Source organism: Physella acuta, unplaced genomic scaffold (genome assembly GCF_028476545.2).
Source record: "Physella acuta isolate Inbredline_101_S28 unplaced genomic scaffold, ASM2847654v3 ptg000716l, whole genome shotgun sequence".
Taxonomy (NCBI): domain Eukaryota; kingdom Metazoa; phylum Mollusca; class Gastropoda; family Physidae; genus Physella; species Physella acuta.
Genome location: NW_026732234.1, coordinates 728,786 through 742,186, shown reverse-complemented (window position 1 = coordinate 742,186; position 13,401 = coordinate 728,786). Strand labels below are relative to the sequence as shown.

The following is a 13,401-nucleotide window of genomic DNA, read 5'->3' as shown; positions in this document are numbered from 1 at the left end:
GCTTAGAGACGTTTGTATGTAATGGTTTGGAGTGTTCAGCTAAAAAAATATATGTGTTTAATATACTCTGCAAATATCTGCATATCTTTGATCTTTAATACATCCTTAGACATCAATTGCTTTCCTAGTTATTTGCTTTCTTAGATCTTTGATTTCTTAAGTCGTCGATTAATTAGATTTATTTTTCTGAAACTTCGTTTCCTTAGGTATTTGTTGCCGTAGATCTTTGTTTTCTTAATATCTTTGTTGCCATAGATATTTGCTTCCTTATATCTTTGTTTCCATATATTTTCCTTGACTAAGATCTTTGTTTCTTAAATCTTTGTTTCCTCAAATCATTGTATCCATAAATCTTTGTATCCACAGACCTAAACTCCTGGATAAACGCTGCCCTTTTGACCGACCGCTTCCTCGCGGTCAGAACTTTTCGCGCCAGAGTCGTCTGATGGAAGACTATCACGTGACAGAATTCCCATCAGCCCCGCGGTACCAGACAGGTAATGCAGTGACTAATATAATTTTTACTGCAGGGGCAGCGGCTAAGAAAAAAGAAAAGTGGAAGTAAAGGGAGTTAATTAGAGTTAATTATGATGAATACGTCCCCTGTGTACGAGTGACCTCCCTTTAATTTCTGTTTGCAGCTCTGGAGGGGGGAGGATTTTGGGAGCGTGTGGGAGCTGAGGGCTAGCGACGACTGGCGTAAGGAGATTGACCCCCATGGTCAGATGTCCAGGCCGAGGATTGACCAGAGGGGTGACTTCTTGTAAGATGAGCTGCCATCGATTCACGGCCAAAAATCTAATTAATACTCGCAGTCTGATGAGGAAGGTCACGTGATTGTTTCCATTTTTTTTTTATTTCGAGTGTAGAAGTTAAAACAAAAGATGTTGTTTTAGTTTAGATTGGGGGTTGGGTCGTGGCTGTAGGTATGTGGCGGGGTGAGTTGAGGTCGCGGATGTAGGTATGGGGGAGGTAAGTTTGAGGGTGTGATGTATGTATTGGTGGATGAGTTTCAGGGTGGAAGTAGGTGGGAGGGTGAGATCGTAGATGTAGGTATGGGGTGCAGTTGGGGTTGAAGGTTGGAGTGTTGGTGGGGGTGGGGTCGTTGACGTAGGTACAGGTGACTGTAAGGGTAAGGTTGTGGGTTTGGGTGGGGTGAGGGTTAGATCACGGGTGGGGGGAGGGTTAGATCACGGATGTGGGTTAGTGTATGAGTGTGTATGTGGTGGGGTCTGCAGCGCAGTGGCCATCCGCAAAACAAATGCATCGCATAAAATGCAGGAAATATGACGGCAAAACTAGTAGTACACACTCCAGTCGATCTAACAAACTGGTAGCCTACCACTCGTGCAACCTACTTTATAAAGAGCAAATTATGAGTTTGGTCTTAGATTGTCCACAACGATGAATGCAAGCGCTTACATGATCCTATACATCAAAAACAACAATGGTTAGGAAATGAAAATCGACACTGTATCAGATGGTATTGTGAAACTAAATCTACAGTTTGGTCTCTATCCCTAATCCAGACCTTGAAATTTTTATCAACAGGATAAAACAGTAGAACAGAAATATTACTTTGTTGTCTATAGATATAAAATCTATCCATTCATCTTAACGTGTGCTACCTCTAAAATACAAAACATTTCTTCCAAAGATAAGACATGCATGCAATTTGTACGATGGATTTAATCACTACCCCCCCCCCTACCCCTACTCCTAACGGAAAAAAAATCCTTTAGACGCCCACGTTAGGGGGTAAATAATTTCAAACTTTAATCTTGATGAAAAACAATTATTTATTTTTTATTAGAAAATATTTGAAACAGAGCGCAAAAAGTCCCCTTGCCTCACAACATAATCGAATAATCGCGGCGCGCAAATAATTTTTGCGCGTTCATTGTCAGTGCTATTCAGTGCGAGCAGCTAAAAATTGATATCATCAATTCGTGACGGCGGACAAGACAAAAATGTATTTTGTGAAAGCTGGCTATTTGAAATCGAATTTTCTATGGCTTGAGTAAAATAGCGAACTTTTTATTGGTCTTAAGAGAACTTTTTCTTACATGTGCTGAAGTTGATATTGAATTTCAAGGATATGTGCGGCCCTATATGTTGTGAAGTTGATATCAACTTTCAGAGATTATTGTGGCCCTAAATGTGATGAAATTGATATCAAGTTTAAGGGACATGCTCTGCCCTACATTAGCTGAAGTTGATATCAACTTTCACGGATATCTGTGGCATATTATTGTAGCTGTTATTCAAACTTTCTTGATGAGTCAATACCAAGATGCGACCTTGACATTGATGTAAGCATGATGTTGTTTAATACGTAAGACTCAGAGATAAAGGAAATTTCAAAATGTAATATTTCTATGAAGAAGTAGATGAGCTCTACTTCATCTACAGTTTAGGTTCATCTTTCTTTGGACTTTTTAATCGAACACTTCCATGTTTCCATCTACCCCCATCACTGTAAAGAAGGATAGTGACCCAGGTTATTCAAGATTGTGTGGCTAAATGCACCACCAAATACAGGATAGTAACCCAGGTTATACAAGATTGTGTGGCCAAATGCACCACCAAATGCAGGATAGTGATCCTCAGACAACAAGATTGTGTGGCTAAATGCACTACCAAATGCTTGACTTACCAGACTTAGATGGGACCTGGAAACGTACTATACACTCTAGATTTGAACTCGGGACTTACACTAGTTCTCGGACTCTCTAAATCTCGACCACTATCCTGCACCCTCCCCCCACCCTTTCTCCCCCCCCCCCCCACCCTTAAAAAAAGATCCACCAATATTCTATAACTTGGCTGAAAAAACAAAACATCGTTACGCACGCGACTGATGACAACGTATGACATCATTAAGTCATAACTGACAACCCCCATGCTGGAGAGAGAAAAACCCGCATCATAACATTGTGAACGAGAAATAACGAGAACTGACGAGAGATGACGAGAGACCGTGAGCAGACCTCGCCAAGGGTGGCCCGCTGTGTTTATTACAGTTTGAAGTCCACCGTCGGCCATAAAATCCGCGCCTTCTTGGCCATCATAAATCTGGAACTATAATAATGGACGGCCACAGGGGAGTACCCGGCCAGAAACGGCGTAATAATATCTTAGTTTATACGAGTATGAGCGCGCGCGGCGGGAGCTTGAAGGCGAGACAATACCATAACTAACGTTATAACTTGATGAGCAGCTCTCGGGGGATTCCCGATCATGGCCATAACGTCATACGATCCATTCTGTCTTTTCCATATGCCATTGTCGCGGAGAAATCCAAAATAATGATAATCTCTCTTTCTTTTATGTTTTTTTTTCTCCCTCCTCCCCTTCTCTTTCTCCTGGTTAAATCAAAAATCTGATACATGGAGCAAAGGTCTGTGGGGTGGGGATAGAGAACTCTGCTGGAAAATTGGTCGCTCCATGATTGTAATAGCGGAAGTGACATTGTTTCGCGCCGTGGTGAGCATATTCCGTCTTTTTTATGGCGGCATTAACGGCTTTGATCGGCGGAACGCGGGGAGAATGACGTCGGGGGTTATGAGTTATGAACTGATACACAAATCAGCCGCCCCCCGGGGGGGCAAGAATGGGGAGGGGGCGAAGTGAAGCGGATAAGGAAATTTGAGTGTTGAGAGTTTTGGGATGTTTTTATCCTTTCATCATAATCACCATGACAACAATTTTTCTTTATTCTGTTGTCTGTTATTGATATGTTTTTGTGTATACACGAACATTGATAGCATCGTGTTAGCTTTGCTAAGTATAGTTGGAGAGGAATTTGAGATGTTATAGTACTCGCTATGTCAGCTTTAGGACTTTATTTAAAAGGCAGTTTATGGATCTGTTACACAAAGGATAAACATATTCTGCTGTTGGTTTGTACATTGTGGATTGGAAATATAGATTATGAATTTTGATACAAGGACATAAGAACTGGCAGTTTCTGAAGTTGATTGACTTTAGAATAAGCGGCTTTTAAAAGCAGGTTGGGTTCAAAAAATTGTGAAGTGTGACAAGATGCCCAGTGCTAAGTGTGACAAGATGCCCAGTGCTAAGTGTGACAAGATGCCCAGTGCTAAGTATGACAAGATGCCCAGTGCTAAGTATGACAAGATGCCCAGTGCTAAGTATGACAAGATGCCCAGTGCTAAGTGTGACAAGATGCCCAGTGCTAAGTATGACAAGATGCCCAGTGCTAAGTATGACAAGATGCCCAGTGCTAAGTATGACAAGATGCCCAGTGCTAAGTATGACAAGATGCCCAGTGCTAAGTATGACAAGATGCCCAGTGCTAAGTGTGACAAGATGCCCAGTGCTAAGTATGACAAGATGCCCAGTGCTAAGTGTGACTAGATGCCCAGTGCTAAGTGTGACAAGATGCCCAGTGCTAAGTATGACAAGATGCCCAGTGCTAAGTATGACAAGATGCCCAGTGCTAAGTATGACAAGATGCCCAGTGCTAAGTGTGACAAGACGCCCAGTGCTAAGTGTGACAAGACGCCCAGTGCTAAGTCTGACAAGATGTCCAGTGGTAGAGCACATAATGGCAAGCTCCAATGGCTCAAGTTCGGATCACGTTCTTGGTTGTGAATGACGTTCACGAGTCCACTCAGCTTTAATAAATACCTGGCTCTGATTGGGGAAAACTAAGTGTGAGTGCCGGACACGAGTCAGTCATACGTCCAGCTACACACCAGTAAACGTCCAACATCGGGTGTCTGCCATGCCGTGTACTATTCCATTGTTCTATTGACACGGACGTTGTGGAACAGTCTTTTATAGAGCACCCGTTTACAGAACAGTCTATTATTAAGTTGTTTTTTGTAGAATAGTTTTTTTTTTTATAGAGCAGTCTTTTATAGAGCAGTATTATGTAGCAGACTACTATAGAACAGCCTCTTGATGCCTGAAAAAAGACTATACTCTCACTGAAACTACATATGTAGATGAAAAGATAGCTGCAAGCCCCTAAACCCCCACCCAACTCACTAGATAGTATATATAAAAAAACTATAATTTTGATGAATAAATAACGACATCTGCCTCTCAAAACACTGTGTAAATCATTGTCCTCAACAATATCATATCATAATTTTAAACACGGACGCTATGGGTTGGGAAAAAAAGGAAGAAAAGAGTAAAATACGGGAGGGGGAGGAGGGAGGCGAGGTTTCATTATCATAGTGAACTTTGATTAATATCGTCTGCCGTTCGGCCGTTCTTCCTGGTTTCTGCTAAAGCTATGAGTAATGGAAGCGTACGGCCAAAGGGTGCTAACTCTAAAGGGACAAGAATAACGCCTAGGGGTCTCTTATGGCTATAAAAATGATCACGGTGATGTCCCTTGCTCGAGCGAGCCGGGTGTCGAGGGTGTGAGGCCCGGGATGAGGGACCATAACTAGCGATCCTATAAATGGCCGGCGATGGACGGGGAAAAACCTGAATTATTCATACTCATAATGGCGCGCAAAATACGCTGTAAGCTGTCAGGATAGGGAGGGACAGCACGCCCGACTCTATGTCCGACATAAAAATTGACCATAAACCATACTTCCCCGCCGGTCAGCTGGGCGCAAATGGGCAGTCTGTGATGACGAGGGTATTCCGGGGAAAATTGGAGGTTTTGGGGGGATTTGCACATATTTTAACTCCGGGTCTGGCTCGGCGTAATATTATTATGCCGGGATGGGTAGCGTCTTTGGTTGAATCCCCGGAAACTCAGGGTAACCAGTTTATGGGCGGAGAGGAGATGATAACGATGGCATAGGAGATGAAAAGCGAGATAAAAATAGCCATTGTTAATGGGATGGCTGGGGAGATGTAAGCAAGGACAGCTTCTAGAAAGCTGATGATCAACGTTCATTCCTCACAGCTTTCGGGAGGTCTCTGAATTTTGACATTAACAATGTTTTACTAACCGGTAACTTTTTTCGCACAGCATCCTATATATATATATATATATATATATATATATATATATATATATATATATATATATATATATATATATATATATATATATATATATATATGTATGTATGTATATGTATGTATGTGTATATATATATGAATATATGTATATATATATATACATACATATATATATATATATATATATATATATATATATATATATATATATATATATATATATATATATATATATATATATGTATGTATGTATGTATAATTATATTCATTATGATATTGTTTTTTTGCCTAGCTTAATCTTATTAAAAAATAAATATTTATGCGCCCGCTGTCTCTTCCAATTTATAATCTTTTTTTTTCTTTTCATCATTGCGTTTTATTTAAATTCTGAAAATACGCAGAATCTCAATTTCCATAAAAAAGCTAAAATATCAATATTTATATTCTCAATTTCTCGCCAATTGATTTAGCCCGGAGCTGTTGCCCTGCTCATGAATCTTAAGTTCGGAGCTGGACCTCGCATTACCTTCGTGTTACTCTTACTTCACGCCCGCTTCTAAAGGGTTAATCGCATTAGCCGGCACCCATAGCACCGCCGACAGGCCGAGGCCTTGCTTTGTCTCTTGGTTGTCAAACACATTAACCCTCGGATGCCGATACGGCTCTCCTATTGAAAACATATGAATTACATTTAATAATCTTGTATGACAGAGGGAGACGCGGAGGCCAAATCTAATTTCGTGCCCAAGTTTTTCTACCATGTGAACACGAAGCAGCGAATGAGAAAAAAGTCGTTTTTAGATGTTGGTGGATGGAAGTACTAGAGTAGTTTTGTGTAGATTTGTCTGATTTCTACAGAATTGGAACGAACATTTTTTTGTAATAAACGAAAAACGAAGTTACATTCTACTGGAGATGTGGCCATACTCAGACAACTCTAAAACATTGTATGAAATAATATAAAAAGTTTCCAATGGCGGTGCTTAGGGGGGGGGGGTATTTGCCCCAGGAGGAACTATTTTTATATGAACGAGATAGTTAAAGTAAAATATAGATGTATTCTGTTCCCTTGTAAAGATAAACAGACGCGGACAGAGGTGATTCCCATCCATGGACCAAATTGTGTTGACAACATCATCATTCCTGTGGACACATTGTGGGACGCAACCACGCCTCTCCACCGTACTCGGTTATTGGCGATTCCTCCAAGTTGGGTCCACGACATTCCGACTGCGTCGGCTTCTCCTGCAGCTGACATTATCCGTTTGTTTTGGCCTACCCACTTTTCTCTTTCCTTTGGGATTCCAATCTAGCACCCAAAGATTTGTAGCAGCTTCATGGAATGGTTAAATAAAGTGTTTAGAAATATCCAAAACTAACATATACTAGACCTGTAATAGACTACAAGAAATCACCTAACTGGCAGTATACCTTTAAACTTAGTCAGTTATTTGTATTCTAGTTAGCCTGATGTGCAGAACATGAAGTAGAATGGCATCAGTGGTACCACATACGACTTAAAGAATATCCATGTTTTGTTACTGAATTATCCATGTTTGATAAATGGAATGTCCATTTTTTGTGACTGAATTATCCATGTTTGATAAATGAAATATCTATGTTTTGTGACTGGAATATTAAGTTTTGTGTTAATTCAATATATAAGTTTCACGGCTTAATATCATTGTTTTATCACTTAAATAGCCATGATTTATTAATTTAATTTACATCTTTTTATGACTTGAATATGTTTTATTCCCCGAATTTCCATGTTTTATGTTTTGAATTTCCATATTTTATGACTTAAACTTCCATGTTTTGTGACTTGAATTCCCATGTTTTGTGACTTGAATTTCCATGTTTTGTGACTTAAACTTCCATGTTTTATGACTTGAATTTCCATGTTTCGTGTCTTGAAATTCCAAGTTTTGTGACGTGAAATGCCATGTATTTTTTCTTGAATTTTCATGTTTTGTGACTTGAATTTCCATGTTTTCGACTTGAATTTCCTTCTTTTTTAAGTAACATAAACTATCATGTTTTATCACATGTATTTCCATGTTTTATGACTTTAATGTCCAAGTTGCTTCAATTCTCTCTTCGCTCGTTTGTTGTTTTCTTACTTCGCCGACGTACATCCCCCCCTCCCCTCCTCTTCCTACTTTCCACGTTGTGAGTTGGTGACATGAAAATCAATAACATGGTAGCCCCGCACCCCCGGTCCATCTGAACTTCCTGCCGATTGCTATAACGCTGTCAAAATGTGGAGCCCGCAATTTCCCCGTGTCATGGGGCTGGAAATCATAAGTGCTGCCCCTGACACGGGCCAGACGAACACCATTGAAAGCCCGGGCCCCGCTCAGTGGCGGAACTAGAAAAAAAAGGCTCCCCCGCAAAGAAAAGATTAGGGCCCCCTATATATATATATATATATATATATATATATATATATATATATATATATATATATATATATATATATTATATATATATATATATAATATATATATATATATATATATATATATATATATATATATATATATATATATATTATATATATATATATATATATAACCATTCTGAGAAACAAACCAGAAAAATTTAGTCCAAACTGATTGTACGTCACGTAATGCTCATAAAGATGCTGGTCAAAAATATATAAAGACGTTAGCTTGATTCGTGAATGGTTTCTCGCGTTATGTTTATTTTTTTCATTTTTGGCTTTTATAATATCAATTTTGAAAACATTGATTTTTATATCTATACTATTGTATAGTACGTCTTATTTAAATAACAATCCAGAGAATCAATTGCTTTTTAATATACATAGTACAAAACTATTTAAATGAGCTTCGTGGGCATCTCTATTTTAAAGAAGGGCAGTAAGTCATGGAAGTAGTGTGAATGTTTACCTACCTTTCAAACTATAGCTCTTGTAGATTTTAAAATATTTTTCTACGCAACAATCTCTGCTATAGTAGACCTGTTTTTTTTTTTTTTTTTTACAAAACCACTTTCAAGATGCATGAAAAACATTATTTTTGAAAAAAAAAATTTAATGTTTTTTGGTAGGAACTGGGCCCCTAAGCGTCCTGGGCCCCCCCCGCATTGCGGGGTCTGGCGGTATGGTAGTTCCGCCCCTGGCCCCGCTGCCCTCTTTATTCCCCGAGTATGACCCGCAAATTACGTCCTCTTCGTCAAATTTAGCCTCTTACAACCCTCGCCATCTCTTTCGGTTTTTTTTTCCAACCCGTTCGTCGCTCTGTTACCCGTTTTCATTCTAAAACATTTTTTTTTCATATCATACATTTTTTTTTAAAATTGTTTCATGAAGAGGGGGATAATGAAGGTTTTCATTAATATAAAATTTCATTTCCATCGAATTTTCAACATTGAATTAACGATAAACTAATTCGATTCCGCGTTGCTTGCCTACCGCCATAATGGTATTCAAACGGCATTCCGTGTTGCTTATCATCCCAAGGCCACGACATAATCAATTTTTCCGACGTCTTTTAACCCCGTCATCAGCATAAACATGCAACGATACAGTCTGTTTTCAGGAAATTCTAAATCATTTCATTTAATCATGTCGGGATTTTTTTTATCTGCTGTTGTGTGTGAGTGTAAAGTTCAATACGGCGGTGAGGGTGGGGACAGGGGGTGGGGACGGGGGTGGGGGAGGCGTTCATTCTTATCTTGTACGTGTTCTTTGTTAAATCTTTGAAATAATGATTTGATGTAGAGCTGGAACAGGATTGATTTTCCTTTGCCGTTTCATCTTCGTCACCTGCGTAGCCTTGCCGTCTCATATCGTCAAACGTTCTGATCACGCTATAATTTGGTTGGGTCTCCGGCTAGCAGGTTTGATTGGGTCTCCGGCTAGCAAGTTTGATTGGGTCTCCGGCTAGCAAGTTTGGTTGGGTCTCCGGCTAGCTACTGTTTGATTGGATCTCCGGCTAGCAAGTTTGGTTGGGTCTCCGGCTAGCAAGTTTGGTTGGGTCTCCGGCTAGCAAGTTTGGTTGGGTCTCCGGCTAGCAAGTTTGGTTGGATCTCCGATTAGCAAGTTTGGGTGGATCTCCGGCTAGCAAGTTTGGTTGGATCTCCGGCTAGCTTCTGTTTAGTTGGGTCTCCGGCTAGCAAGTTTGGTTAGCTACTGTTTGGTTGGATATCTAGCTAGCAAGTCTGGTTGGGTCTCCGGCTAGCATGATCGGGTCTCCGGCTAGCAAGTTTGGTTGGGTCTCCGGCTAGCAAGTTTGGTTGGGTCTCCGGCTAGCAAGTTTGGTTGGGTCTCCGGCTAGCAAGTTTGGTTGGGTCTCTGGCTAACTAGTTTGGTTGAGTCTCCGGCTAACTAGTTTGGTTGAGTCTCCGGCTAGCAACTGTTTGATTGGATCTCCGGCTAGCAACAGTTTGGTTGGGTCTCCGGCTAACTAGTTTGGTTGAGTCTCCGGCTAGCAACTGTTTGATTGGATCTCCGGCTAGCAACAGTTTGGTTGGGTCTCCGGCTAACTAGTTTGGTTGAGTCTCCGGCTAGCAACTGTTTGATTGGATCTCCGGCTAGCAACAGTTTGGTTGGGTCTCAGGTTATCAACAGTTTGATGGGTCTCCGGCTAGCAAGTCTGGTTGGGTCACCGTCTAGCAAAAAGATTGGTGGGTCTCCGACTAGAGATAGTTTGGTTAGATCTCCGGTTAGCAAGTTTGGTTACATCTCCTGCTAGTGAGTTTGGATAGATCTCCGGCTAGCGAATTCGGTCTCCGGCTAGCCAAATTTTTGTTAGATCTTTGGCTAGCAACAGTTTGGTACCAAAAATAACTATCTAGAGCTTGAAGCCTTTCGAAACCTTTTCGCGTGAGGACTGTTGACAGCTTGTTCCGGTGGGTGTAAAGAAATGGACTTTGAACCTGTATCGTTAATTAAATCTTTACAAATTATGTACTATTATCTGATTGGTTATGTGTTGCTTCCCCAATTTTCTAATTAAGCCGATTTGTCGCCAATTAGTAATGCGACTCTTCTAAATCTTTGACTGGTGACTTAAGTCGAAACGGAAGTAGCCTTCCATCACGTGATTAAATCAAGAACGTGCACGTTTATTTTTAATCTGTATGTACACATGACGATATCAATGATGTTGTCAGCTGGTAACATCAATAATGACGTCATGTGGTGAAATCAATGATGTTGTCTGCTGGTAGCATCAATAATGACGTCATGTGGTGAAATCAATGATGTTGTCTGCTGGTAACATCAATGATGTTGTCCGCTGGTAACATCAATAATGATGTCATGTGGTGAAATCAATGATGTTGTCTGCTGGTAACATCAATGATGTTGTATGCTGGTAACATCAATAATGATGTCATGTGGTGAAATCAATGACGTTGTCATCTACAAGTTGTCAAAGTAATCGCTGATAGTAATACGCACATTGTGAGTTCTAGATATTTTTGTTGTGCAGTTAATGACTGTTACAATAACTTGTGGAGTTGTGAAGCCCCACCCATAGGGATAAGTATCCTTTTAATGTATTGTACAACCGTTAAAAAAAGATTTTTTTTGTAATAAAATGGTGTCGAAAGACAAGGCCATTTGTTTGGGCCATGTGATTGGGCCATGTGATTGGGCCATGCGATTGGGCCATGTGATTGGGCCATATGATTGAATAATATGATTGGGTCACATGATTGGGACACATGATTAGGCCATGTGATTAGGCTATATGATTTGGGCCATCTGATTGGGCCATATGATTGAGCCATGTGATTGGGCCACATGATTGGGACACATGATTAGGGCCATGTGATTGGGCCGCATGATTGGGCCATATGATTGGGCCATATGATTGAATAATATGATTGGGTCACATGATTGGGCCACATGATTGGGCCATGTGATTAGGCCACATGATTGGGCCATGTGATTAGGCCATATGATTTGGGCCATGTGATTGGGCCACATGATTGGGCCATATGATTGTGCCACATGATTGGGCCGCATGATTGAGCCATGTGATTGGGCCGTATGATTGAATAATATTATTGGGCCACATAATTGGGCCACATGATTGGGCCATGTGATTGGGCCCTGTGATTAGGCCATGTAATTAGGATATGTGATTGGGCCACATGATTGGGCCATGTGATTGATCCACCGCTACCAGAAGACCCTCAGCATGACGACGTGTCATTGTTCTCACAATTTAAGGGCCATTTTATCGGACAACCTGCACCCCCCTCCCCACCCCTCTTCCTTCTGTTATCTACCAGGGGTGCCAGAAATATTTTCTACATTTAACGAGGTCGGCAGCCTTCAGGTCCCGTCAATCACGTGACAAAATTAACGGACTCTTATCGTGGAGTTTTCTTCTTCTGGTCGTCGCTTGTTTCTTTATTCCACCCCAACCCCAACCCCAACACACAACCCCAACCCCAACCCACAACCCCAACCCACAACCCCAACCCACAACCCCAACCCACAACCCCAACCCACAACCCCAACCCACAACCCACAACCCCAACCCACAACCCCAACCCACAACCCCAACCCACAACCCCAACCCACAACCCACAACCGCAACCCACAACCCACAACCCCAACCCACAACCCCAACACACAACCCACAACCCCAACCCACAACCACAACCCCAACCCACAACCCCAACCCACAACCCACAACCCGCAACCCCAACACACAACCCCAACACACAACCCCAACACACAACCCACAACCCCAACACACAACCCCAACACACTACCCACAACCCGCAACCCACAACCCCAACACACAACTCCAACCCACAACCCCAGCCCACAACCCCAACACACAACTCCAACCCACAACCCCAGCCCACAACCCCAACACACAACCCCAGCCCACAACCCCAACCCACAACCCCAACCCACAACCCCAACCCACAACCCCAGCCCACAACCCCAACACACAACCCCAGCCCACAACCCCAACCCACAACCCCAACCCACAACCCCAACCCACAACCCCAGCCCACAACCCCAACACACAACCCCAACACACAACCCCAACACACAACCTCAACATACAACCCCCACACACAACCCCAACCCCAACACACAACCCCAACCCCAACACACAACCCCAACCCCAACACACAACCCCAACCCCAACACACAACCCCAACCCCAACACACAACCCCAACCCCAACACACAACCCCAACCCACAACCGAGATTTTTTTCTCTCTGTATTTATTTTACTCGCCAGATTTTTTTTTCTCTGCTTCTAAACTTAAGTTGTGTCCACTTTAGGCCTCGTTGTATTCTATATGCGTCACATCTTCGCCTCAGCTCCATGGCGCTGTCGTGATACGTCTCAAAACAATGTCGCTGTTTTGATACAACTAAACACAATGTCAACGTCTTGATACAACTAAACACAATGTCAACGTCTTGATACAACTAAA

The 13,401-nt window shown here is 41.7% G+C and overlaps 1 protein-coding gene across 1 annotated transcript in view; it reads left to right on the top strand.

Annotated features, from left to right (window-relative positions):
- The first annotated feature begins 4,380 nt into the window (after positions 1-4,380).
- The window catches only part of LOC131949851 (protein qua-1-like), a 62,540-nt gene continuing 53,519 nt past the window's right edge, over positions 4,381-13,401 (top strand). The window contains exon 1 of the mRNA XM_059311863.1: positions 4,381-4,592. Within this exon, the coding sequence (XP_059167846.1) occupies positions 4,381-4,592 (212 nt within the window). The remainder of the gene's footprint in view (positions 4,593-13,401) is intronic.